This window comes from Zosterops lateralis (assembly GCF_965231275.1).
Source record: "Zosterops lateralis genome assembly, chromosome: 4".
Taxonomy (NCBI): Eukaryota; Metazoa; Chordata; class Aves; order Passeriformes; family Zosteropidae; genus Zosterops; species Zosterops lateralis.
Genome location: NC_139765.1, coordinates 26,999,422 through 27,027,131, shown reverse-complemented (window position 1 = coordinate 27,027,131; position 27,710 = coordinate 26,999,422). Strand labels below are relative to the sequence as shown.

The 27,710-nt window shown below is 38.6% G+C and overlaps 2 protein-coding genes across 2 annotated transcripts in view; one reads left to right on the top strand and one right to left on the bottom strand.

Annotated features, from left to right (window-relative positions):
* Nucleotides 1-25,907, top strand: part of ANO4 (anoctamin 4) — a gene marked incomplete at its 5' end in the record, with an annotated part of 125,766 nt that extends 99,859 nt beyond the window's left edge. The window contains 9 exons of the mRNA XM_083859803.1: nt 764-875; nt 1,876-1,933; nt 4,716-4,813; nt 7,187-7,329; nt 8,345-8,497; nt 9,752-9,899; nt 12,318-12,437; nt 15,483-15,588; nt 19,132-25,907. Of these exons, the coding sequence (XP_083715929.1) occupies nt 764-875; nt 1,876-1,933; nt 4,716-4,813; nt 7,187-7,329; nt 8,345-8,497; nt 9,752-9,899; nt 12,318-12,437; nt 15,483-15,588; nt 19,132-19,323 (1,130 nt within the window). The 3' untranslated portion in view covers nt 19,324-25,907. The remainder of the gene's footprint in view (nt 1-763; nt 876-1,875; nt 1,934-4,715; nt 4,814-7,186; nt 7,330-8,344; nt 8,498-9,751; nt 9,900-12,317; nt 12,438-15,482; nt 15,589-19,131) is intronic.
* The window catches only part of SLC5A8 (solute carrier family 5 member 8), a 29,046-nt gene continuing 23,950 nt past the window's right edge, over nt 22,615-27,710 (bottom strand). Inside the window, exon 15 of the mRNA XM_083859804.1 lies at nt 22,615-26,367. Coding sequence (XP_083715930.1) covers nt 26,236-26,367 — 132 coding nt within the window. The 3' untranslated portion in view covers nt 22,615-26,235. The remainder of the gene's footprint in view (nt 26,368-27,710) is intronic.

The window sequence follows — 27,710 nt, the reverse complement described above, 5'->3', positions numbered from 1 at the left end:
TGAGAACTATCATTATGATACTCAGGCTTACAATAATTAGCTCCTGTTTTCTGATTACTCTTGTTCACAGCAGTGGTCAGCTAACAACAAGCTCCTGCCAGCTGGAAAGTAGTTCCAGAATATGGTGCTGGTGTGTTGATACTGTCATTGTTTTGTTAACTTCTGTCTTAATATTTCTTGAGATGGAGAATAAGGGAACAATACTCAAAGACAAGAATATGTCTTTCCCTTTCCTATTTGCCTTAGCCCATCCACTGCAAAATATTTTTTCTTGATTTTCTGTGGTGAGTTCCCTGGGACAAGGAAGGGGAACCATGCAGTGGCACTCTACTGATACATGTGGGCAAATCCATGAAACAGAATTACCAGAATTTTCTTCAGTTCAATGTGCCATCTCTAAGAAAAAGGCACTTAAATAGCTTTGGCAGAGTGGCAATGTCATTATGGTAGGATACAGAAAAGGAAACAAGAGAAGAGCCCAAGCCTGTAAAGACCACTTAAACGCAGGTGGGATGTTTAATGTACGCATTATCTCAACCACTTTCTTACAGTCTGGTGGGAACATATCCAGACACCGGAATAGATTTCTAAGTCTACAAGCTCATTTGCTGAGTGCTGATTCTGGATACAATTTCTTCTGCCAGTTATATTTCGAAAACAGCAGGCTACTTTACAAATACTCTTACAGGTGTATGCAGTCTTTGTGCCAAGGGAAATTGATAATCTGAATAAGCCTCTGAAACTCTGATAATTTTCTTCACAGAGCAGCCTCGCACCGAATCGGAGTGGGAGAACAGCTTCACTTTGAAAATGTTTCTTTTTCAGTTTGTCAATCTGAACAGCTCTACCTTTTATATAGCATTCTTCCTTGGAAGGTACGATTGATGTCTGCACACTGCACACTCATATGTGCAAAATGAAGTAGAGAGAAGAAATAAAATTGTTTGTAATGAAACAAAATGGACCATATTGTCACACATGTCAAAATGCAAATTCCATGCTAGCAAAGCAGAACAGATTGCAGTTTTATACTCTTTTCAAAAGCCCAGAAACAGATGTAGTTTTCATTTCCTATCACCACATGGTCGCAATATTAATTTAACAAATTCACTATTGGAAAAAGATGTATCTCACTGTACTTGCAGGTCATGTCACTCTGTCTTTATATGTGTTATTTGTACAGATAAATATAGGATAGGATAGGATAGGATAGTTCAGTTGGAAGGGACCTGCTCCAATTACATAATCTGAACTGTTAAGAGTAAGTTATGAGCTATCATTTGGGGAGGGTTCCATATATATATTTCTTTTATATATATTTGTATTTAAATATTTATATTTTATATTTTTATTATATATATAGTATATTTTTATACATGTATTTGTGAGTATCTGGGCATCTATCTAAATATATATTATTTGTATATATCTTTCTGTCAGTCTCCTAAAAGAAAAGACCTTTTTAGTAGAGAAGGTTTGAATAGACAAGTCCATTAGTATGAACGATTTGCATATAGCAATAATTTTGAGGAAAAACATGGAAGAATAGTTAGAAAATTATGGTTTTTATTGAAAACTAAAATTTTCACTGATTTCACAAGAAGACTGGCGTCACAGAGCATTTTATGGTGTAAGGAAATGGACTGGAAGTTGATACTGATACAGTATTGAAATAAAACTGTAATAAAGATATCTGTAGTCCTTCATGGGGATTATTCCAGGAATACCCATAAAACTTTTTACAGCATAACATCTTTTATAGTTATACCAGTCACATTAAGATGATACCAGATTAAAATATGATTGTGAGCTTTCTTTTACTGCTGTGAGCAGGCTGCTTACACAACATAGTTGATATATATTCCTGTGTTAAAGATTTACAGGACACCCTGGTGCCTACTTAAGGCTGATAAACCGGTGGAGGCTGGAAGAGGTGAGTGTTCAATAACTGCACGCTGATTTATCTGCTGCCCACAAATGCCATGAATGCAAGCAGAGGCAGACACATAAATCTACTTAGGCATTTTTGAGTGTTTTACTGAGTTTTAAGTTGCTGTCTAACTGCACACTATTGACACTACCATCTGCTACAAGAGCATCTACATATTGATATATATAGATAGAGATATAGATATTCCCTTTTCAATGCTAGCAGTTCTAGTGTTTGTATCCCATTCAAACAGTGGTATCAGATGGTTTAAAGATTACTCACATATTTACATTGGAAATGTTTTATCCATGGAATGAATCAATGTCAAATACAAATCTGACAACTTTTTCCTTCCAAAAAAATTCTTTATTCTCAGCTTTTCTAGCCTTGCAGACCAGAGAGCTGAAATAGTAAAGCAATGAATTAAAAATCCAGACATATAAAATGTATGGGAAATTTGACCAAAACAACTAAACAAACTTCCCAAACAAGCTACTGGCATAATTTCCCACTTCTTTAAAATTAAATTAATATGAAAAGCAATTTGGTTTTGCAAGTTACTCGGGGACCAATCCCATTTTATTATTATTTTTTTTAATAAATATGTTCAGAATTGAAATCCCATGTGACAGTTATAGGAAGTGAACAGCAGCAGTTTCTGGACCAGTCATTTGCTTTCCAGTGTTGCTATGTGCACACTGAAATCCCGTGGTTTCTTTCCTGCTTCACAGATGAATAATTGAAATAACTTTATAGATAAATGACAAATTGTAAAGTGGAGAATGCCTGCCAACTTGAAATTTCCAACACTTCTGGATACATAAATATTTTGGTTAATAAAGGCCTTTTAAAACAAACAAACAAAAAGGATTTGAATTTGAATAAAACCATCTTAATTTTGTAGAGAATTCTGTTTATTCAAGGAAAGAATACTTGATAAATGAGCATCCAGAATTTTGCTTAACAGCCCTCCGAATTCTGGCTGGGGCTGAGCTGACCTAAAAACTTCCTGTGATCTAAGGAAAACAGTTCTGCTCTTCCTGTGAGTCCTCCCCCTGAGATTTGCTCCTTCCTCTTCCTCTGCATTGGCTCTCACTTGTCCAGTCGGTGAGGAGCCTATTCAGTTCCTTGTATCACCAGTAAACTTCCTTTTTCTGGCTGAATTAGTCTTCTGATGATTCAGTGGGCTGATTCATTTCACAGAGGGATCAGAGAACAGGGAAAGTGCCTCATCCCTCTGCAGGAGCAGAGATAGAAGGAAAAGAGAACCAGTTGACAGGAAAGTGCAACAGTGAGGTGTTACAAGTTGAGTCAGTTGCTGGTGGAAGTTACTCTTAGTAGTACTCTAAGTAGTACTCTTAGTTTAGCTTTTCTCAGAGAAAAAAAAGAGTCTAACAATAAAAAAAAAATCTAATGAAAAGAAGTCTTGACTTTATTGTCTGTATCTGTGCTAGGCCTTATTAGAACTAACCTGCTTTAGAATACCATGTTCAGATATCATCTCTTCACCTGTTGAATTTAGCCAAATCTAAGTCATTTAATAACACTAGTTCATTGTACATGGACATGGACCACAGTTTACATAGTATTGATGTTATGGTTGTAATATTGCTGCTACTTCATTAACACTACACCTGCCTCTCTGAGGTTATATGCACTCATGTGATCGATTCCTAAAAAACAGGAGGATGATGATTTAGTAATAGTGACAGAGAAATAACAAAATAAAAATAAATAATAAAAAAAATAAAATTAAATAAATTAAAAAAAAAACCACAAACAAACAAAAACAAACAAACAAACAAAAAAAACCCCACCACAACTCTGTCACCCTGTTAATCTAAAGAGATGCTAATTTAGGTAAACAGAAACCTCAGCAGTGATCCAAGTTCCGAGACCTGGATAATGCAGTATGTATAAGAAATTATTATATCATTTTATCTTAGGTAATAACTAATTTTTCTCCATAAAAGTTAAAGAGAAATAATTCCAGTTCTGTGACTGTGATTTGTTTGGCTTATCTGTATTAACCAGGATTTTAAAGTACAGCTTGAACTACACTGTTAGGATCTGAAAAGACAATTGCACAAAGTGCTGTTAGAGGATAGAAAGCTTTTGATACCCTTCTGTTTTTTCCAATACTAGGTAAAATTTACCTAAATTCTTACTAGTTGAACACCTCTCCCAAAAGCAGAACCACAGCTTCAAGGTCTGTAGCCACTGCTAAAGCAAGCAAGCACTCAGCAAGAAACACTAAGAATTGTTGCTCGGCAGTTAGAAATACTTACTTCTTGGAGAAGAGAATAGGTCTTTGCATGGTCTACTCAGTCACAGATGTTTAACAGTACTCAATTAATAGTTCTGGGTCTGTCCTCTAGGCATAAACTGTTTCATTTATTTGCAGCCCGGAGAATTTTCTCTTCATTCTTTGACTTGATGCACAGTCACCTTCCCAAAAAACCTTTGAAATCAATGGAGATTTCAATAGTTGGTGGCCTTTGCCTCTGCCCTGCCCACAGTTGCACAGCACATTAGAAGCACTAATGTGAAAACTGCATTGATTTCAGCTAACTCTGATCTCTGCAGAGAACTAGGTGATAAGCTTAAAATGATGACTATATGATACAGTATCATCTGTTCCCATGAGTTTACGCTTCTTTAAAAAATAAGAAGAATGCATTTAATTTCTATTTAGTAAATGATCCAGTATCATTTACAGCCTTCAAGAAATGCTTTAAAACTCAGTATAATTCCTGTCTAACTTTTTCTTTCTTTCTTTCTGTAGTGCCACCCTAGTGGATGCCTTATTGATCTCTGTATGCAGATGGGTATTATAATGGTGTTAAAGCAGACATGGAATAATTTCATGGAATTGGGATATCCGTAAGTAAATATAATACCTATGATTCTGTAGATCACGAATACTAAGTTTACACTTTCCTTATCATCAGTTAATAAAAAGAAGATGCAGTAGTCATTACAACAGAAAATCCCTCCCCCTGCCCAGGATACAGAACTCCAGATATATAGATGATGTTTGGGGCTTTTTTCATATTGGACACAGTTTGCAAAAGTGAAAGTCTAAAATAAATATTAACAAATAAGTAATACAGGGGAAGTACTTGATTTTGTTAAATTGTATTCTGTGTTCTAAAGCACCTTAAAAATAACTATGTGACCACTATGTTGCTTGCATAGAAAAATATTATATGTATCATTTCTTAGCTATACTAGTAAGTTCTAAATTTGATTTCTTTTTGGGTGATAAAAGATGCTTGAAAGAGCAGGTATGAGCTGGAAAAAAAGCACTACTGGCACATGCACTCTGAAAGATAGAAAAATGTACTGACTGGTATGGAGACAAGCTCCCTTGTGATCTTCAAGGTAACATGAAGCTGTGCCCTAGCTAAAAGGTTTGCAATTATTCATTTCATATTGGTTCATTCCTTATTGATTAATATGTAATGAGCCTGTTTAATATGATTAACTAAGGTTTAATATGATCTGTGTAATTGATGCTTGAGACAGTGTGGATGGTCATCAAGGGAAATTAGCAAGTGTGAAAATCTAAAAGGGAGCTGATGTTGTCAGAAAGTTTGCCCTTGCAAAGTTCAGAGGGATTTGCTATTTTCTCCATCTTTACTGGGCCTGGAACTCCTTGCCAGTGTTTTGCAGGGCTGCAGGGATTAGTTGGGATAGGCAGGAGGGAGCAATAGCAGCAGTATTGATCCTTCTCTTTCCATTCCCTACCTGTTTCGTCAGTTTTCATTAGGACTTGGCTTTCTATTAATATAGATTTTAAAACTTAACAAAGAGCACAGAAGAGAAGTAAAAGGTGATTGATAGAGATAGGAGGAGACTGTTTAAGAACAAGTGATTTAATAGAAATAAACTGCTTCAGGTGAAGTGAATCTTCACTTCAGAGTCACAAGGAAAATCACAAGATGAAAGACACAGTCACAACACTGTGAAATGCTTCAGCTTATTCTGATGAGTGATGTGTTTGCTCTCCAGACCCTTCAGTCCACCTTCTATCCCTGACATGCTGCAAGCAGGTGTATTTCCTTTTTGTGTGAGAAACATCTTTCTGCTAAGAGCTTGATGGCAGCCAACACAATGTGAATGGCCAGACGACTTGGAGGCCACCCTGAAATTCAGTTGAATTCAGTTGAACTGCACTCAATTACACATACACTTCTTTGAGGAAGACAAGAAAAGCTGAAACCTTTCTGATAAATTATGTAAATGTAAAAAAAATCTCTAAGATTCAAGAAAACAAGCAGCTGTCCAAACCCTTATCCAAATCCAATGTCTATTTGCCGTCACTTTGCACCATTCACAGACCAGACCAGACCCCTGTGAGGGCAAGAAATGAAGGAAAAAGGCTGAATTATTTGAGTGATCTATAATGTTTTTCATACTGAGGCAAAGCGGCCAACCACAATTTCAGAAAAAAATCTCTGTCATTGTGGTTTGGAGGTTTTTTCTTCTCTATACTAACTCTTAACTAGCATCCTTTGTTGGCCAAACCAGTGCAACTCCCTGAAAAGTTGTTTATTTCAGATTTGAGAATTCATTTCACTTTTGGCTCACTGCCTTTCACAGTGGTGTTATCCATGCATTTCTTTGGGAACAGTATCTTCCCCCTGATGTACAGTACAGTCCCCCATTTTTTGAGATGGAGGCAGCTCATATGTCAGCCACCTCTCAGCCACCATGTATTGTCTGTAGTTCAGACACTTCTTTCTGCCTCTTTCTCCTCCGAATGTTTGGCTGCAGACAGCATTCAGGGTTGTCTTTTCCCTTCCAGGATTGCCCAGAGACTGTTACCCTGCACACTGTAGAGCCATGCAGGGATGCCAGGTCACACATACAGGAAAGAATCAAGGAGCATTAGCACTCTTATTTACTGAGCTCAGTTATCTCTACAAAGCATTGCATTCTGCCATATAAACAGGCCCTGAAGTGATTTACTATTCTGTGCAGAGAAAAAGAAGTAAATAAATACTGAAAATATGTCAAAATCTTTTTACCGTTTTAACAAATCTAGGCTGGGATTACAGCTCATCAGCTGTATCTGTTTTCATACCTATTATGCTGTGTCATCAGCCACATGTATTGCTAATGCTCTATTTTCCTGTACATTGGGAAATGAATTTTGCAAGATATGCTGTACCCACTTAACCTCTTCCAATTTTGTGATAAATAGCCATTAATATTCTTTACTTTGTTTCTTTAATTTAATTTAAAATGTAGGCTAATTCAAAACTGGTGGACCAGGAGAAAACTGCGGCAAGAGTATGGCACACAGGGAAAAACAAGGTTCCCACAGTGGGAAAAGGACTATAATCTGCAGCCTATGAATGCTTATGGACTCTTTGATGAATACCTAGAAATGAGTATGGCTCTACTCTTCGTTCTTTCACTAGATTTTAATGTTGTTGCTTTTTTGTTGATGTGGGCTGATGAATTCTTTTAATTAGGACTATATGAAGCTAAGGAGACTGCAAAAAGGTTTTCATTCTGACAGGTCAGGTGAGGAATGGGAGTAAGCTTTTAAGAACCAAACCAATGTAGTTAAGCACACTGCTGATGGTTTCCCAACCTCCCATATATGAAACACTTCCCATTCCTATTTGTTTTTCCAAACCAGAGCCCAGCTTTTTATCTGCATATATTTCTGAAGAACTTTGCTGTTATTTTCCAAAGAAAGTTGCCTTGTGCTTTCACTTTGAAGTACATGGTACAGACCGGCATGCTTATTTACATTTAAAATCCTCCCTCATTTACTGCCTCATATTTACAAACTTACATATTTGCTAACTTTCTGCCAAAAGGCACTTTCTCTATCATGTGGAGAGAGAATAACTGCTCAAAAATACTAAAAAACCATGAACTTTCACCCTATGTGACTGAACTGTATATGTCATGACTGGTTTTTTTTCTTTTCTCCCTCACACAGTTCTTTTCAAATTAATGGGAAATCTGATAATCTGAAAGCCTGCCTCTAGAAGCTTAAACAGAATTTCAAACTTCTTCCCATGTAAACTATTAGAAGAAATGTATTCATCCCTAATCTTTGCAAGTATTGAGAGATCCTAGTTGATGCTGGAGTAAAAACGTCCCTTTCTAAAAGCACAGTTTGTCCACCTCTGAACTTCATTCCAAATTACAAAATTTGGATGGTGCTGTCCATTCCAGGGTCAGATGTGCATTTGCTCTTTTCATTCTTGCTTCTAACTTCTGACAAGAACTTGCCATACGACTACCACTAGACCCTTATAGAGTATGACATAATAAGAAGTGCCTGTATACTTTGTACATACTGCTTATTTGCATACATTGTTTGGTATCTTAGACCTTGGGATTAGATCCTAACAATTATACTGTGATATTTCCCGTTTTTTTCCCCAGTTCTTCAATTTGGGTTCACAACCATTTTTGTGGCAGCTTTTCCACTGGCACCACTTCTGGCCTTACTAAACAATATTATAGAAATTCGACTTGATGCTTACAAATTTGTTACTCAGTGGAGAAGACCTTTAGCTTCAAGAGCCAAAGATATAGGTGAGCTCTTTGTATGGTGTTTGTTATATATATGTGTTATTTGTCAAAGCTTTGACCACTTCAGTAAGTAAGATCAGATTAAGATATTTTCTGTCATCTTCCCAATTAATAATACATGCCTTAATTGTTCCAATAAACTTCAAGTATCTGATGCCAATCTACTTATGCAGTTAATAGTCTATATTGGAGAATGTCTTTTAATGATTTTCTGAATTAACAGCCAAAGTGTAAAGTGATCAGTTCGCTGCAGGCGCTTTGTTGTTGCAGACATTGTGCAAACACATGCTGCTGCTCAACTTGAATATAATAACCAGACAGATCAGATGAAACATGAAAGTCAAGTTAAAGGGGCCACAATCCTGTAAGGGACCTGTATGTTTTATATTTACCTGCCCAAAACCAAGCTCCCCTGTGACTCAGGGGCCATGCCCACTAGGTCCCTGGTGGGTCAGACAGGGTGGGTCTGGAACCCAGAAGACAACTTGCTCTCAATGATTCACACCTGTATTGCTAAACACAAGGTCCACATATCTCTGAGGTAATCCAGCTACACGCTGTTGCAAAGGATCTCTGAACTTATTTTGACTACATATCTCTTCTGTCCTTGCAGTATGCAAAAGCAGAACACCTTTAGGAAGAACTCTAAAACAAAGTCATTCTGCTCAAGGCTGAATCCCTGGTGCTTTTAGGGGGGTAAACAAGAGACTTCACTAACCAACCGCATTGCCAAAATCCTTAGCCCACACCAAGAAATAGCAGAAGCTCAGGCTTTGTGCTCTTAGAACATTCTACATGTGCCTAAGGTCTGTGTCTGATTAAAGCTTTGAATGCAAACAGTGTGAATATGTGGGCTTTGGCACAAGCCTGGACAACAGCCAGTACATGGCATATACTGCAGACATACTTTCTAAAAAAACCTAGTTATATAATGTAATTAACAGAAGCACAGAAAAATACCTTTTTTTCATATTGATTCAGATGTGATTTCTCAAAATAAATTGCATTCAGCAAAGTTTTCAGGGGCAGTTTGATGCTTTATAAAATCGATGGGTATGTCTGACCTTCCTTTGTTGTAATTCACAGTGATGAGGTCTCGCTGTTCAATAAGGAAATTTATTTTTGGTCAGTGACTCTTGAATAAAGACTACATAAAAACACCTTGTGCAGCAGGGAAAACTACTTCAGATCATGCAGTATTTCAGGCACTTTGGTTCTTTTTTTTCCTGGAGCAAACATACTGTCCTTGTTGAACAGGCATCTGGTATGGGATCCTGGAAGGCATTGGAATTCTTTCTGTTATCACAAATGCATTTGTTATAGCAGTGACATCGGATTTCATCCCTCGCCTGGTTTATGCTTACAAATACGGACCTTGTGCTGGCCAAGGAGAAGCAGGACAAAAGTAAGGCTTTTCTGGGGATGTGTGCACAAAAATAACTTACTACTTGAATAGATGCAGTATTACTGTCTGTGTATGTTCTGATTCCACTAAACTAAATGTATTGTTTGTGTTTAGGTAACAGATACTAGTCATAGGTACTGATGGTCTGCATATTTACAGAATGGGTTGCTAAGTGACTGTGATACATGACATGAATTCAAGGCAAACATGGCAGAGCTATTTCAGAGATTTAGTGTGTGTGACAGGATGCTACCCAAGCTGTATATCCCAGCTGGTAGTACATGGATATAATCCTCTTTTCCTTTCTGAAGCAATGCTGATACTAGTCAATAAAGAATTTGTTGAGCATTTTATATGTGTGCACTGGGGTTTTTTCCTGATGTATTATTCAGCATGTATTACTCAAAAAAGTAGTGTCTAGTGAGAGGAAGCAATTTCCTACTCATACATCAAGATATACTTACAGAGAAAAGTAATTTGATTTTCTTCTAAAACTAGTGTTCTTGGATTAAATATTCCAGAAGACATTTGTGATCTGAATCCCTGCTGCCTAAGTGGATTTTTTTTCAGTGTTGCTAAACACTGAGATTGTATTAGCATGTGCACATTACCTGCAAGTATGAGATAGTTGCTGCATGGCAACATGTGAAATCTCAGCTGTTGGCCTCCAGGAAGGTCACTGAATCCAGCCAAACACAGACACAGTTTGCGAATTCTCTAGCAGTGCCATTAGCAAGGAAACCTGCTGTTCAAAGAAACCCAGGCTAAACAGTAGACAGTGACAGAGAGTTTGTATTCTGCTATTGGACATATGGCAGATCAATTTTTTACTCCCTGCTGCAGAAAGTGAGTTCATCTGTTGCTGCTTTTTGACATCTTTTGTCTGTCAATATATTTAATCACACTGATGGGAAGAAGGGCATCTGGCGTCACAGCTCTCAATTAGCAGATCTGAAACTTGCTGTCCTGCAAGGAGTTGGGCATTCTAGCTGGGGCTGGGGAAGATGTTCTGTTTACTTTCATGAAGAGTTAAAGTCCGTTCAAAGGGCTAAAATGGTCTGGTGCCAGTCGTTCCTGAGCATGTGCTCCTGCTCATGCCACTAAAGAGATCTACAGGATATTGTGGCACTGTAAGCAACTCTTATTGCTAAGTAAACCATAAGGAAGGATTTTCTCAGGACCACTGTGCATGAAAAAACAACACCTTTAGAAATATTTCTTTCAAGACTCAAATATGACTCAGTGGCTTTGAAACTAGTTTTGCATATGGGAAGTAATTTGGCTCACAGTTTGGCTCATCTTCTTTTCACAAACCTCTAGTACAATGTTTTCACACTTCTGCTGCTTTTTTGAGTGAATTTCTAGATGAAACCATCAGATAGTAATACTTTGAAGGAGGTAACCTGTATTAAAACTGTTTATGTCAGCATTCTGAATAATGTTATTAGTAAGTACTGTTACAAAAGCAGGAAGGTATTCAAAAATCCACAGGAATAGTGAGTTTTCACAAATTAAGGTGTGAAGACCATCCGTTACTGAATAGCTTAAAAGAGAGAGGTACTCTTTTCTTTCAAAAAACATCTGTAGGTATTAGATCCATATGACCCAAATGATACTAGAAAAATACTGGAACTAAATTAAGTTCCAAATCTAATCAGTATGGAGACAAAGCCAGATGGTGTTTGAATATAATTTCTCAAAGTTTGCAAAGTCCATATTTAGAAAAACCAAAGCCAAAATCCCCCAGCCCTTACTGTGCATTATACCCTGCACCAAGCTGAGTAGTATGCCTACACTTACCTGTGTTTGGGCAGTGCAGCATGAACAGCACAACACATTTTGGCCAGATCTCCTCAGCTTTGCTAACACCAAACTTGAGCCTTCTATTGACACCCACAGCCCTTCAACAGAGGACATAACTACTCTTACACAATGTTCTCTAAATTTTGCCTGGCCCTCACAGTGCTCAGTCACCCTGGGATCTTCTAGACTGGAGTTCCTCTGATTACCTGGGTATTCTCTAAGAAGCTGTTTTAAGTGCATTATCTTTCCATCTGATTTAGTCTCCCTCTGTGCTAGTACCATGAGTGTAACAGTGGGAATATTTTGATTATCTTCCTAACACTCCTCATTATTTTCTCTGCCCCTATTGTGTCACCATTTAGGTAACTTTTCAAAAGTAACCAGTCCCAATCTTCATCATTCCTTCTCCCATATAAATCTACCATTGCTTCACTTTTATTGTTCATCTGACCTATTTTAGCATTTCTTTCGTATTGCTTCAACATCCCTTTCGAAAATTAATAAGCATCAAAATTGTAGTTTGGAATTTATAAAACCGAAAGAACATCCTCCTAGGTACAATAGTTAATGGAAAAACTTTGCTGTGTCTTGCTGACAGCATTTCGTCCCCTCTAGGTGTATGGTTGGCTACGTTAATGCCAGTTTATCAGTATTTCTGGTGTCTGACTTTGAAAATCGTTCAGAGCCAACATCAAATGGAAGTGAATTCTCTGGTTCACCATTAAAATATTGCAGGTAAGTTTCTGGTCAATATACTTCTCTGCTTTGGGGCATTGAAATGGAGAAGCATTATAATAAATCTGGAGTTGAAGCTAATTTTTAGAAGTTAAAAGTGGAAAGTTTTTACTGTGCTGTTCAGGGTCATGCTCTTCTTGGTACTACTTGGCTGTTACCTGCATGATTCCTTCCTCAGATAAAAGAGAAGCTGAAAAGTTGGTATCTGGAGGGTGTTCCTAATGCAGGATTTTTATGGTGTCATAGCTTGACTCAGACACAATCATCATGGATAAATATGGTATCAAAGAGCTGGTAAAGGTGCCTGATTACTTAGGTGTCAGGGAGATCCATTTGCGAAGATATAATTACCATGGGACATGCACAGGGAAGCCAAGGTTGCACAGGAACAACCACACTGAAGTATTTCATTGGCCTGACAGACATAAACAGGCTCTGTCATAAGCTATCTTTATGAAATCTCTAATCCAGCATTTCCGAATTGAATTGTTAATATGTTTGTCATTGCTTACTGATGTATTTATTAGTAATAATCATATCTTTGTGGTTTGAATCAAAAGAAGATGAACAGTTAATTATCTGCATGCCTTTGTCCTCAACAACAGGTTGGAGAAATTGCAGTCTGAGAACAGTCTGTAACAGCAGATTTGGACCTGAGTGATTTTAATAACCAAGGATCTACATAAAGGTCTTAAATTATGTCCCAACCAAAAATACCTAACAGATACAGCTACCATTTTTAATTGCAATATTACATTACAAGCATGAGACCTGGAAGTCCTTTAGCAGATATGCTTAGTCTCAGTATTTTTCACTGTGAAGAGTTAAAATACCCTTTATGTGTGCCTAAAGAACAAAAGATACTCTGTGATACCACAAAGATCTGTGATACAGCAAAAGTCAGTGATACTTGCAATATTGTGATGTTTTTATGAATAGGAAGAATTTTGAGTGGTATAGCATAATAAATGTGGGGAGGGGTGGCATTAACACTTTCATTTAACTAACTGATATTTAAGACTGTTGCGACTTATTTGGCAGAAAGCGTATTCCAGTGCTGAATTCACCTATGGAGCAGAACCACAGTGAGAATATTCAATTCCACATTGTTTGCTATAGCTTTTTTTTTTTTTTGTCATTCTGACCATTCTCTTCTTCCCTTTTATTTCCTTTCTTCCCCACCTTCTAGCATGAAGTTGCTGCTTCTTAAATCTGATTATGGAAATCCCACAAAAAAAAATTGTCCCTTCAACATCCCCTAAACAGAACACTATTAACATTGGTGTGATAAATCTCCAAAAGATATATCTGTTCCTTAGGGAGACACTGAATTGTTATGTAAATGAATCCTTGAAAGAAAATTAACATCTTTAGCTGAGTTTATCAGCTTCTTACCTACCTGCATTTGCTAAAACATCATTTTAATTGCAGTTCAAGGCAGATATTGATAGAGAGGTAAGGAAATATAATGTTCTACTGTGTAACAGTATAGGCATTTTTCCAGTAAGGCAGTTTGTCTGAAAAAAATACCAGTTAACTTCTGGTTGCCTGGAACACAGATGGTGCTGTGCTATTCTGGTTGTTTAGAAAAGGTTTCCCCATTTTTTCATGTGTAACAATGGATTCCTAGCAAGTAAAAAAAAAAAAAAAAAAAAAAAAAAGAGATATCCTCTCCTGGGACTTGGTCCAGGGATTTCTCTTTTCAGGATGCTTAGGATATAGTAAGACATCCTAAATTATGAAGTCAGAATGCTACTTGCACAAGGAAAGATCATCTCAGTTTTAGGAACTTATTCTAGAAATACTGCAGTTTCTGAGAGATTTGATGCTGACTAAGATGTCAAGACAGTTTATTTCAGTTTGTATAGCACCCTCTGCAATCTAAGAAGATGAAGCTTCATGGAAAAATACAGATAATCATAGAGATTAAATAACTGATTATTTATTTAATTCATTTGCATTCTCATTAGTTTCTTAAAACTAATTTAGTGATCAGCATTCTCATTAGTTTCTTAAAACTAACTTAGTCATCAGCCTGTATTATTTACTATGGTATTGTCAATATTTTTTACAGTAGATTTTCTCTCCCATCTAGGAAATAGATTAAGCAAACAATTTTTACACTACTTCTAAAATAAGGTTTCTACAGTACTATTTTAGAATTAACAAACTGCTTGTAAAAATGGACTCCAGAATGTGTGACTTAAATAGATTGATGGTTTGTAAATACAGCCTTGTAGTATTCCTGGATCCAACTTTTCCAACATATATCTACAGTTAAGTTTTGGAGACCTCAAGTCTTCCAAGAAACACTCAGTGAGAAAAGACACAAGATCATTTTCTCACGTGGTCCTCACCCTGTTGATATACCAAGAGATGAAGTTCTGGCTCTGCTGAAGTCAGAATGAGTCATGTTTTACACCAGGGTTGGCCAACAAATTGATCAAGGGCCGGTGAAGTCCGTGGGTCATTTTTATATGGATTTTGGGAAAACTATCAGGCTGATAAAGCTGGGGACATTTATAGGTTTAAAATGTCCTTGAAGTGGGAATAGCATGTCCCTTAAAAGGGTAGAGCATCCCACCCTTCTCCAGGTTCTGAGGAGATGCCTGAAAGGCACATATCGTGCTTCCAAGGGAGACGCTGTAGGGTCAAAACACCTACCATCCTGTGTATTAGCTTCAGGGGTTTTCTTCAGACAGACACTAGTTTGGGTCCTTTTTAACCAATTTCCGGTAGCACTCCTGGAGTGTTACCTATTTACTGGTAGGTTTCAGCTGAAAGTAAGCCAGTTGGCATGAAGAAAAGCATGGTAAGTGGAGGTGATTGGGACACTTGCTTCAAAAGAAGGCACCTGACCTGAAATCAAACACTAGCACAGGCCCAGCCTTGGAAGCAAGCAGTATTAGGGTAACCTGTACAGTTTGAACTGAGCTCAATTTTGTGCAGAAGATGTAATGATCAAGAGAAGGTGAGTTTTGGTTTTGCCTTCACTCAGATAGCAGTGCAGAGCTTGCTAACTACCATACTGTGCTTGTCTTTCAGGTACAGGGACTACCGAGACCCTCCCCATGCCCCAGTGCCCTATGGTTACACACTGCAGTTCTGGCACGTCTTAGCAGCACGCTTGGCTTTCATTATTGTATTTGAGGTCAGTGACCATTTAAGGGGCAGAACAAAACCAAAAAGAAAACAAATTTCCCTCTGAAGTTTTGCATTGGGCTGATCTATGATGGCAGCTGTTGAGGTGTTTTTGTCTTAGTTTCTACTTATATTGTGCTTTGTATTCTCAGCTTTGTTTTCTGAACAGCCACAGGCATGTAGGTTCTCATAGAAAAGGGAATATAACACTGAGAACTATAGCAGTGAGTTGCAACGAGGGGGAAAAAGCTTTTATTTACTTTTTGAGTAACTTACCTAGGTTGAGAAGCCATATGCTGACTGTTGTATGAGAATAGGGGTGAAGGAACATGAGAAGAAAATATTTAATCTGAGCAACTGAAAAACAATGATTGTTAAAGTATTTACACATCTAGCTTTTTTCTTGTTTGTTTGGGTTTTTTAAATGCCTTTCATTCATTCAGAATGATTGGCATTAAAAAGATTATGACAATGAAAAGGATTCAATATCTTTGTCTATGTTCATAATATTAGTATTAATATTTATATTAGTATTAATGTATCTCAGATGTCTTTAAGGCCAACCTAAGGACATAATACAACTTCACATGACTGGTATTCCTATGCTGATTTTAAAAACGAGAGCTGTAAGAATAGAAAAATAGGATGAGATTATTTACCAAAAAAGAAAATACAGCTCTGAAGGCCTAATTTCAAGTGCCTGAATATCCCCACCAGAATCCAAGAGCTCAATATCTCTCCAGCACAAAAAGTTTGAAATGCCTTTTACACTGGGAAGAAGCAAAAGAAGGAACATATGATTTTAGAAAACTCAATCCTCTGCTCTGAAATCATATGTGGAAACTGTGGTCACCATACTGGCATATGGCATAATGTTCATGAGCACATATTGCATTCCAGCTCACAGGACAGTGTTAATTTTGAACCGAACTTTCAACACACCTCTTTGGATAACACAACAGAAGTGTTTGTGTTAAAGCAAAGGTGGAGAAGAATTTTCTAGATTATTATTTCTACTCTTTGTGGCTCAGCAGAAGCTCAAAGACTTCAGGAAATTCCCCATGATTGTAATTATCAGACCTTCCCAGGTGAAGGACTATGGCACTGCAGGTTGAGCTCTCTTATTCCTTTATACTGGGTTGTGGTGGTGCTTAAATTCAATTCCAATTGGGTTTTCACTGCTCCAGTTTGGTTTTATAATTTGTGTTTTATAATTTTGTAATTATTACTGTTGTTTAAGATGGCCTCTCCTTCCCTCTCCTTCTCTCCTTCTCCCCTTCTCCCCTTCTCCCCTTCCCCCAGACTTTCCCGCCAAAACCTTGGTTGTCCTGGTAACCCTATCCCATAATAGTTGTTTACCACCTTTCTGTTAAGTGTCAATCTTTAAGTTATATAACTTCCCCACCCCCTCATCATGTATTCCTCCTCCCCAAGTTACTTATTATTGGTTCAAAAGTTGTGCATCCCCTCATTATACGATGGCAAAAGGTTGTTATTGGTCCCACGCAATCCCACCCCTGTAACCCACTCAATAAAAAGCCGTGCCATTTCGAGGCCAGCGTCTCTCCTCGGAGCGCTGCCTTGGGACCACGCATCCCTTGGTTGTACACCCTGAGAGTCCCGCCTTTCTATTCTGCGCACTATCCGCACCGTGGTTGAGTTTGCCCACGCCTCTGGCAAAGTGGCCCCTGGATGTAGTGGCGGCAGGGCTGGCCGGAACTGCACCCATTGGAAAGCCGAACCACTGCACTGGGTAATTTATTAGCAGTTGGTTTCCAAGGAGATAATTTCTTCCATCATCTGTTCCATGCTCAAGGAAAGATTAAGGGAAGGAAGGAAGGAAGGAAGGAAGGAAGGAAGGAAGGAAGGAAGGAAGGAAGGAAGGAAGGAAGGAAGGAAGGAAGGAAGGAAGGAAGGAAGGAAGGAAGGAAGGAAGGAAGGAAGGAAGGAAGGAAGGAAGGAAGGAAGGAAGCCTGCTGCTGCTGGGCTTAATCTCTTCTAGTCTTATGAGCAGTCAGTATTGAAAGTCAGGGTATGCATCTCCAAAAATGACTACAAGAATGGTCCTTGCAGGTCAGCGTAATAATTTTAAAGACTGAAAAGAGCCTGGCCTCTTGATACACACTTGACATAAAAGCTGCACAGCATAGCAGAAAGAGAAGTGAGGCAAGAAAAATGAGCCCTGTTCAAGCTTCAGTGTCCAGCCAAATTTGTGACCAACTGTGGAATAACTTTTTGTGTCTGCCTGTTGCCAGCCCATCTGATTTGACTTTGCTTTATCCCAACCAAAGCCATAGGCTGGCTCATATCTCCCTCCCTCAACATGAACCACTCTGTTTATTGACAGTGCAAGCTGTCTCTTAACTATATCTATGAAATAAAAAAAGAATTGCAGCAGAAACCACAACCTTTTTTTGAAAACACTATTGGGTGTATTGTGATTGCCACAGTGCTTAGAATAAAGATTGCACAAAGAGATAGGGGATTCAAGGTAGGTTTTTTCATAAATTAAGTAACTGCCTAGGCTCAGACCCCTTTTTGGCACTCCGAGTGTGGTTTGTTTTGGATAACTTAACCTCCATTGAAAACAAACAAAGGTATTTTCTATCACTGCAGAAGGAATTATTTGTCCAGGCTAAACTGATGGAAGAGGCTTTTTTCTCTTTTTAAGTTTGGCAAAACCCCCCCAACAATTACAGTATTGTGAGTTTATTTATCATGAGGGAAGAATACATGGGAAAACATTTTACATTCTCTTTTCAGTGGCTTTCAAAAGAAGGATTCTGCTTGGAGAAGAAGAAATGCCTTTATTTCTCGAATCTAGAATGATCTAAAATCCTCCACCCGTCTGAGGTGGAGGATTTTTCTGTTTATCTTTTTCTCCTCTCAAATGAAGTGAGTAAGTTTCCAAGCAGCATTTTTGACCATACAGAAAAGGACACTCAAGCAATCCTTGGGCACCAAACTAAAGCCTTGCTGTGTCATGCCTAAAATAGGAGGAACAAAGGATCAATCAACTTGTATTTAATTGCAATGTTTGCTAAACAGGAATATGTCTTTGGATAAGAGATACAATGTAAGAAAAAATGTTTAGATTTTGTTTTGTGTAGATACATTATTACTTTTGTATAGATACATTACTTCAAATTTTGATTTAAGTGTTTATGACAACAGATAAGTGTTACATCAATTGAGCCTCCTCTTCCTGCAGAGCAGGAACTAATACCAGTACTAATACCAGGCTCTGTCCAAACAACCTTACATCAAATCATGACCTCCAGGCTTGGAACACACAGGTCATAGAACAGTTTTGAGGCCTTATTTGAACCCACCTGCTCATAATTTCTGCTGTGACCCATACTCCACTGATTTTGGCTAGAGTTTTTGTGGGGGAAAAAACTTCATGGTTTATTTTCTTAAAATTTAGTAATGGATTTCGTTTAAACACAACATCTGTCTGCAAATTGGAAAGAGAAGGTTTTCAGAAGATATGAAAAGTACTTGTGTTCTTCCTGAGGTTTTAAATTTTTCATTTCTTTTTTTGTGTTTACAGCACCTTGTCTTTTGCATAAAGCATCTGATCTCCTACTTAATTCCAGATCTTCCAAAAGATCTGAGAGATCGAATGAGGAGAGAAAAGTACCTGATTCAGGAAATGATGTATGAAGCTGAACTAGAACGTCTGCAAAAAGAGCGGAAGGAAAGAAAAAAGAATGGAAAATCTTATCACAATGAGTGGCCATGACAGGATGATGAAGAAACTGCTTAAATGAAGATAAGAACTCTTGTTTATAAAAATTCCTGGTTTTCTACAGCAGAAAGTGCACCAAAAGGAATAGTCACTAATGTTGTGTGCACTTAGCACATGTGTGCCCCTGTTCAATAGGGTGGGTTTTGTCATAAGCGTTTTGAAATTAGAGGTGTTTGCAAGGCTTAGTCATGTCCAAAGCTGATGTCAACATGAGCACATCAGACCAATACTAAGTCTCTGCACTCTTGCCAGGAAGCTCCCAGGCCCTGACTAAAATTTGAGGCCCTGAACTTCAAAGCAGTTACTCAACTTACAGTACTTAACAGAACTTGGTGATCTTATGGCTCATTCTCACGAAGTTGCTACTTCATAAGCTGTGACTGCGCCTTGGCGACGTGGCAGTGTTTGTCCGCCTGTGTGGCCACCACCTGCAGCACGTGCATGGCAACATTGCTCTCCTCCACAGTGGACCCAACTGCGTCAGTTTGCATTTGCCACCAGTAAAGGTCACCTAGGTAGACCATTTCCATTACTCAATAATATTGAAGTATTATGTAGAAGGAGATGCATGATCATGAGTCTGATCAGCTGGTCTAACGATGCTGAAAAATGAAGGCATCAGAAGCATCTAAATGTGGCCAGAGGTATCTAGCTGTAGGGTCATTTATTTAGAAATGACACTGTGAAAAGTTGGTAATATATGTTAAAGTTCTGAGCAGTGCCTCTTCAGCTATAAGGAATGTCTGCTGTCTGAAGGAATCAAATCAGGTTAGGGCATCTTGCCCAGAACTGCCCACATATTTGTGTTGCCAGATCACATTGAGGCCTAGTCAGGAATTAGGGTGTACTTACATCCGTAACAGATGTCAGACAGTGTCTTAAAGACCTATCTGCCTAAGTAAAACAAAACAAGACAGATGAACAAGATCAGCAGAATAAAACACAATCATCCAGAATATCTACACTTGTAGCATGTTCTGTATTCATCATTCCATTATCTATGAAGGAGTGAAGGGAAAAAACAAAACAACAGACTGTAGTATGAAATAGCTTGGAATCCTTAATGCAGAGCAATTCTACACTGGGTGCAAATTAGACTTGGGCAAAATAAGCCATTGACAATATCCTTTAGCAAATTCCTTAGTATTGAGAAATTAAAAATTTCTGATTTAATTAAGAAATTAAAACTTTCCAGACTATTAGCCCAAAAGAGTGGAGTTGTAGCTTTGAAGACATCATAAGTGTTGGATGGAGCAACATGAATCAAAATACTGAGTGTTGTGAAAACTCTTCAATCAGTTGTTTCTAAAAGTTATTCTGGAAGTAATTTGATGGAAGAAGTAGAATTTGCCCTTCTGGATAGACTACATTATGCAAGCTCCTATGGATGGATACCTCAAGCTCCACATGACAACAGGACCATCTCCACCAAGACAAATATCACCAAATTAGATCTATTAATTTTTTTCCACTGCAAAGGAGAACTGTGCTATTTGTATGAGAGGGAGAAGCTTTAATGAAAGGTAATAAGACTTGAGAAAGAAGAGAGATGAAAGAAACTGTGAACACCCTCCTCTCTGTAGCCACCATCCTACCTGAAGAGGGAAAATGACATAGCAGCTCCCTTTTATCAGCTGCTCTTGGCCCAAGGCTGAAAGTCTCATGAGACAACATAAACACTGAAGGAATTTCAGGACTAGTGTTGGCTCAGTGCCAAACTGAGTGGGAAGGACAGATAGTGGTTGTGAAGTAAACTCCTGGCTAATGGGCAAGTGAACTTGTTCATCCTTGCCTCTGCTTACAGAAGCTGTGGACACAGCCCACAGGACAGTGAGGAAGTAGGAGTATTTCTGTCTCTGTGAATAGGAAGTAGGGATCAGGCAATGTTGACCTCCAATACACACATGCCAGATGGGTTAGCATTTACCATCCACTACCCACAGTTTCAGCCTGGGGATTCTGGGGCAGGATTGCTGTGCAAAATCATATTCAGACCAAATTCTCGTGAATAATTGGATTATTTTGGATACTCTCTGTTTAATGTCTAAACCAACAGATGACCAGAGCTCAGAAACTGTTTGCTAAGTAGTAAAGTGAGACATGAGCCATGCATAAAATCAGTGTCACCCATACAAGCAAAATGGACCTTTGGAAATCCCTTCAGTAAGATGCAGCTTTGTCAATTTAGATCTCAGTAACTTCCAAGAACTGAACTGAAACACAGTAGAGTATAAATTTACTTCCACTCCAGAGAAACTACTGCAATAAAATGTGCCAAAAGAAATAACACACAGCAGAAATGCAATAGATAATAATTGATTTTGAGAGTAGTTTTCAAGACAGCTACATTATGATGAATTTTCTTGACAACACATTGCTAGAATTTGTGTTCCGCTCTGCTCTAAATGAGACCATAGGTTGGCTGCTTGCCAAGCTCATGCTGAGTATGAGGCTGCAACAGGCTCTGACCTCCCTGGCAGACTGAGTACATCTCTGTCACTTTAGTTTGACCAGTCAACCCATCGAGGTTTCTCTGCTGCTGGTCTGATGAACAGATTTCCCTGGAGTCCTTCAGAGCTACATAACAGAATACTCAGGAAAGATGCCCCCTTTTTATTTATTAGAAAAATAAAATACAAATAATAGTATAATAATAATAATAAATGGAATTTTAATAGTGTCTAGAGAACTAATTATGCCATTCCATTCCTGATCTGATGATGGGTTTTGTTTAAATCTCCATGTGACAGTCCTGTATGTTGTTTACTTATTCCAGCTCCACAAGATCACTACCTTCAAGGGAATGAGAAAAAATTGCAACCTCGATGCATGGCACAAACATTTTACATAGCAAGCAGGACAGCACACATCAGAGGATGTACTGTGAAATCATCTTGCAATCAGCACAGGATTATTCTCCATAGGCCATTCTTGACAGCAGCATGTACTTCATGAGCAGTCACAGGCCAGTTTTTAAAACCAAGGGAGAAAATATATATTGGGACTGTTTTTCAACCCGTTTGCTAAGTTTTTTGCATTCTGTCACATGCTGGTTTTACAGATCTTAGAATAAAAAATGTAAATTAATAACCTGGATACTCTGACAAAAGAAAAATCTAGGAATAGAACATCATCTTCACTCAAGCTACCAAATAATATGACAGAAACCATGTTTACAAATCAGTTCTTTTTTATTTTAAATCTTTCTGAGGGGAGTTACATTATTGACCATATATATTATATATATATATATATATAAAGTATATAGAAAGATTGTTTATTTGTAAATAGAAAAATTCTATGGAGAAGAATGTCAAGTTTTCACACTTAAAAAAATCATCAACATAAAGCCATGTTTAATGCTTGTATAATGTGATGTAATAAACTTTAAAAATAAATTATGCATATGAAATATTTACCACTTGTCATTCATGAGTTTCTTTCTGTTCACCTTATTTGTTCAGCAAGCAAACTGACCAGTCAGATAGAAGTAAAATTTAAATGCAGACCAAAAAGAGACAAAATTTATCACTATTTTCTCTCTGTGGTTCTTTTGTGTATTCACATAGTCAAATATTGTTACTGTTGTGGTTTTAGGGTTAGGGGTTTTTAATATTTTTACTTTAAAAGATTCCTAATTGTTTTGTCTCATTACCCTGCTAGATGATGCATGTAATTTGGACATTGTGGAGTACTTCTGCTCCTGTGAAATCAATCAGTTTTGAGCATCCCACATTCCTTTATCAAGTGAGCTTTTAGCTGGGAGAGATGAAGGATCAGGGTGCAGGAGTATGGTGGAGACTCCAAAATTATCTTGCTTTTACACAGATAAGGAAGGCCCTGGCTCAGAGTTCAGCTAGCAGAGGAGAGTGTATTTTCCCAGAGAAAATATTATTGAAAATTGGTGAATTGTTTTAATTAATGATGCCAATTAAGAAAACTATAGAAAAAAAATAAAGCCAAAAGAGTCACTTTATAGCTCTGCAGCAGTCATGGGAGGTTAGGTAGCAAGAAATGGGGTAGTTGCACAGGTCACCTTCAAATCGTAAGGGTGTTTGTCTCTGAACAGCTTACAGCAAAATATACTACTCAGTGAAAACTCATCTTGATCTTATGATTGTGGGCCAATAAATACCACCTGGCCCAAACTTTCACTTCATACCAAAATTCGAGTTAAATAACTGCTGAGTGCTTAACTAGCAACTTCAGCAATAAAGGGGAGGTAAGATGGTAATTTATGCATTTCCTCTGTTTTAAACAACTAAGCAAATTCAAAGCATGGAGAAGAAAGCTACATTTTTAAAGTATGATAACCAGGAAGATTAGTCTTCATGAACAAAGCAGGTAGAAGTTACAGATGATCTAAGACAGTCTAAGACAGCATCAACTACAGCACAGTAATTTCAGCACAGAGTGATGCAGAAAGGACATGCAGATGCTGTTTCACACAGCAGTGACCAGTCAGTCACCCTCTGGAGAAGCACATTCAGATGGGAATTCAGGATTTGGATTGGGAGGGCTGTAGCCATACCAGCAGGCACATAGATCAAGTGTTTGCTGCAGGCTTCTGTTCTCTGTTACAGCTTACTCTCTCTCACAAAGCACAGATACACAGAGGCACACCAGTCCACTTCAGCACCCTGCAGCAGCATAGAGATAGCAGTAACTTACCCTCTTTCAGATCTGTGGGCTGAAAGTACCTGGTAAATATAAATTATTATATTCCGAGGCTGGAGAAGTATTCCATAGCACAAAATGCAGTATCTCTTTCTGGGTTATGAAGACAAGGCACAATATTGAGCTGCACTTACCTTCTGAGACTTGAGAAGCAAACCCAGCTGATTCAATCAACAGGCTAATTGTCTCAGAGTAACTTGGATAGTCCCAAAACAGAGATTTTCCTGTCCTGAATCCTAGAAGACTTTATTCAGGATGCTATTGTTTGTCTCACATCTTAGATATAGGGACACAAGACATAACTCATGGGATCTATCCCATTTCATCATAGCCCTTCCACGCAGTGACTTTAGGCACTGACCTGAACCTGGAGCTGCAGCAGAGGAGAGTGAGAAAAGGGGCTGGCCCTAAACTCTGCAGTGGATAATGCAAAAAAAAAAAAGCTTCAGGAAGCATAGGGGAAACCTGCCTCCATCACATAGTTTTGTGCTGGGTTAACTGATGGAGTCATGGTCTTGGTGGCACCCACAGAGTGTCTGGCTGCCCTGTTCTCCTGGTCTGGTCCTTGGAGCCCATTTTTTCACCTGCATTTTCTGATCCTAACAGTTCATCTTACGCAGTAGATCATCAAGTGCCCTCTGTCACAAGTGCTTAGAAAAAAATTTACTTAGATGCTACAGGGCCCCAGTCAAGGTAACTAAGCTAACACTGTGTCCTATTCCAAGTTACAGCAGCTCAGTACTTGGCACAAATGCAGTTTAACTTTTAGAAAGCATTTAAGGCCCACAGTCAGTTCTTCACTTGATTCCAAAGCATGACTGCCTTCTAAGCTTCACAGCTCAGCTTTCCAGCAATGACTTTAATTTTCCAACTTAATTTTGCTGCTGTAGAAGAGTTTTAAACACACTAGTACAGCCATAGTAAAAGTCTGAAGTACAAAAACAACAGTAGGTCAGAGTGTGTTCCCCACTGTACCTGAAAGCAAGCTGGAGAATAAAGCAATGGGTGTTTCCACCCTCCCAAAACAGCAGCACAGTACAACCCATGTGGATGGGTCGTTAACATTCTCTTGGCAGCCCCACCAGAGAATGTCATTCCATAACCCCTGCAGCCCTGGAGAAGCCTTCACCATATGACATCCTCTGTGATCCCTTCTCCATCCTGGAGAATTGTGCAGGGGGCTCTGCACAACTGCCAAAACACAGTGTGCACTTGCCTCACCTGAACCAACCTTGAACATGAATCCACAGAGTGAAAACAAGGACTGCAAGAACACAAAGGGCTAAGAAGGTTTCAGCTCATAGCTCTGCAGAGAACTGCTGTGGCAACTGCAGATGCAGCCTTCACTCTCGTCCAGTACAGCCAAAAGGGAATATTCTTTATGGACATCTCTGCTGCACTGTGCCCAGGCCAGTGCAAGAACAATCCTAGGCCAGCAAGCTGAGCATGCAGTAGAAGGCTACTGTGGTTCTGGTCTATGGCACTGAATAAAAAGTGTAAATAGATTTCCTTCATGAGGACCAGCTCTGTAAGGGCAAGACAGGGGAGACGAGGCAGATAGGGCATGAAGGGAAACACAGTACTGACTCTTGGCACCACCACCACCAAAGTCACTCTTGCAGCTCTCAGCAGTTGAGCACAGAGGAGAAGGTGCAGGTAACCAAGAAACAAGTGGGTTAAAAAACATAGATGACAAAACCAGCAAAATAAATCTCTCTCAGAATCAGTTCTACAGAGGAACCAGATAGCACTAAATATACCTCCCATACAAAAGAAAAGACCTACTGTTTCTTGGAATCTGATAAGGTCCCACACCCTAATCTCTTCATACTTTCAATGCCTTTAAAGAAAAAAGAAAGGAAAAAAAAAAGCCAGAAAACCAGTTATGTCTGGGCAAACAGTACTCTTCCCAAATAAAAAATTGGCTCTGATGGTGAAATGAGATTAAAAGCAGATATTTTCCAAGAGGCTCAAGAATATCAAGCAAACATTTCACATGGAAACATTGCTTTAGGTTCTGTCACCAACAGAGTGAGAGAGTGAGGAAGTGCAAGAAAAAAACTGATTCCTTTTTTGACTAATGTCAAGGTCATGGAAAGGCGATAGTGACACAAAGCTCAGCAGATGCCTGCCCATGACCCCAGCAGAGCTGGTAACTGACCCAGAACAGGAATGTCAACAGTGCTTTACATGAACCAAACTGTCCTCGTGGGCTGACATGGCCTTGTGTCATATATGAAGCCCATTGACTTTGTTCTTGTCACTTGCAACATCCATTTCAATGTGGCTGAAGGCAGGGTTGTCAGTTCCTTCATCTGCCATGGTAAATGGCTTCCAGTTCAACACTTCCACTTTCTCTGGCTAAAATACAAAAGACAAAAGCCATGCTGTGAAACAGAAGGAGCAGTCTTCCTCTCTTTGACCTGTCTTTGGCCAGCAGAGTCAGGCCTGACATACAGGTTGCCTTTCAGGAAAACATGCTGGTGGCTGACAGAGCACAAATACTCATTGCAGTAGATGGTATTTTTCTAGAGGCATGGAAAGTTTTGTATTGCATAAGGTACTAATTGTGTAAAATGTTCTTGTCACACAAAATGTTCTTGTCCTGCAAATTCTCTAAAGTAGTTTTGGGTGTGCAAAGTTCTAATTGCTGTTTTCATGTCTAGTGATATGTCACCACCAGGTCTCTGAGCTGTTGACTCCCTACCCTTCATCCTTGCCCCATCTGTGACAGGAAGAGCAGATTAACATGCATCATTGCTTTGATGTTGCATTTCTGTTAAATAGAATGAGATACCGAGCTCTTCATGAGCAGAAAGTTGCTTAGTTAGCCCTGATTTTATCTCATCAACTTTCTGCATTATTTGTGATGCCAACCACTTGTTATTCAGCTCTTAGCCATATAAGAGACAGATATTTGTTTCTGACTCTAGGCATAAAATAAGTATGGCTGTGGACATTAGCTTCCATGTGGGTGGTGGATTGTTTTGTTTTTTTCAAAAGACTTCTGGGATTAAATTCATAGATAGTGGAAATAAATGTTGACCCATTAAAGACAGTGAATGACATTAACTGAATAGATATCTCCAGTACTGACATGGGCAAACAGCATTACAGTAGTATGGTAAAATATCCCTTTTTTTCACTGGTGTTCTTTTCCAGAAGCTGATCATTCTAGAAGGAGTTGTCAGTATCGAGGAAAAACATTTTGCAAGCTGGACCATCTTAAAGATAGGATTATTGCCTGAACTACTGAACAAAGCTGAGCTTGAATGTTCAGCTGACAATATTTATTGAAAAGTTATGTGTAGTATATCTTAAAAAAAATATTCTGTATTCCCCCTTCTAATGGATGTTATTACCCAATAATATTTCCCCTTTTGTCTTTTCTTAGGATGAGAGCTAGGAAACACATACACTGACTAGAAATGTTTTCTCCCAAACAGTAGCCAGTTACAAAAAAATTCAGACCTTAGAGAACACATGTTCACAAACAAAGGAAGCTTTGCTGAGTCCAAGGTGTGCCTTGGGGCAGCTTCCTAGAGGCCAGTTAGGGAGTATTTTAGCAGAAACATGGAAAAAACTGTCCCTTTACTCAGTTGTTTCTCTGTTGTTGACTGAAGTTAAGTTGTGGCAAAACTGCTTCCTTGCCTGTGGCAGCTGCCTTACTCCCACCTGTCAGGTGCTATTCATCCTGATTGGAA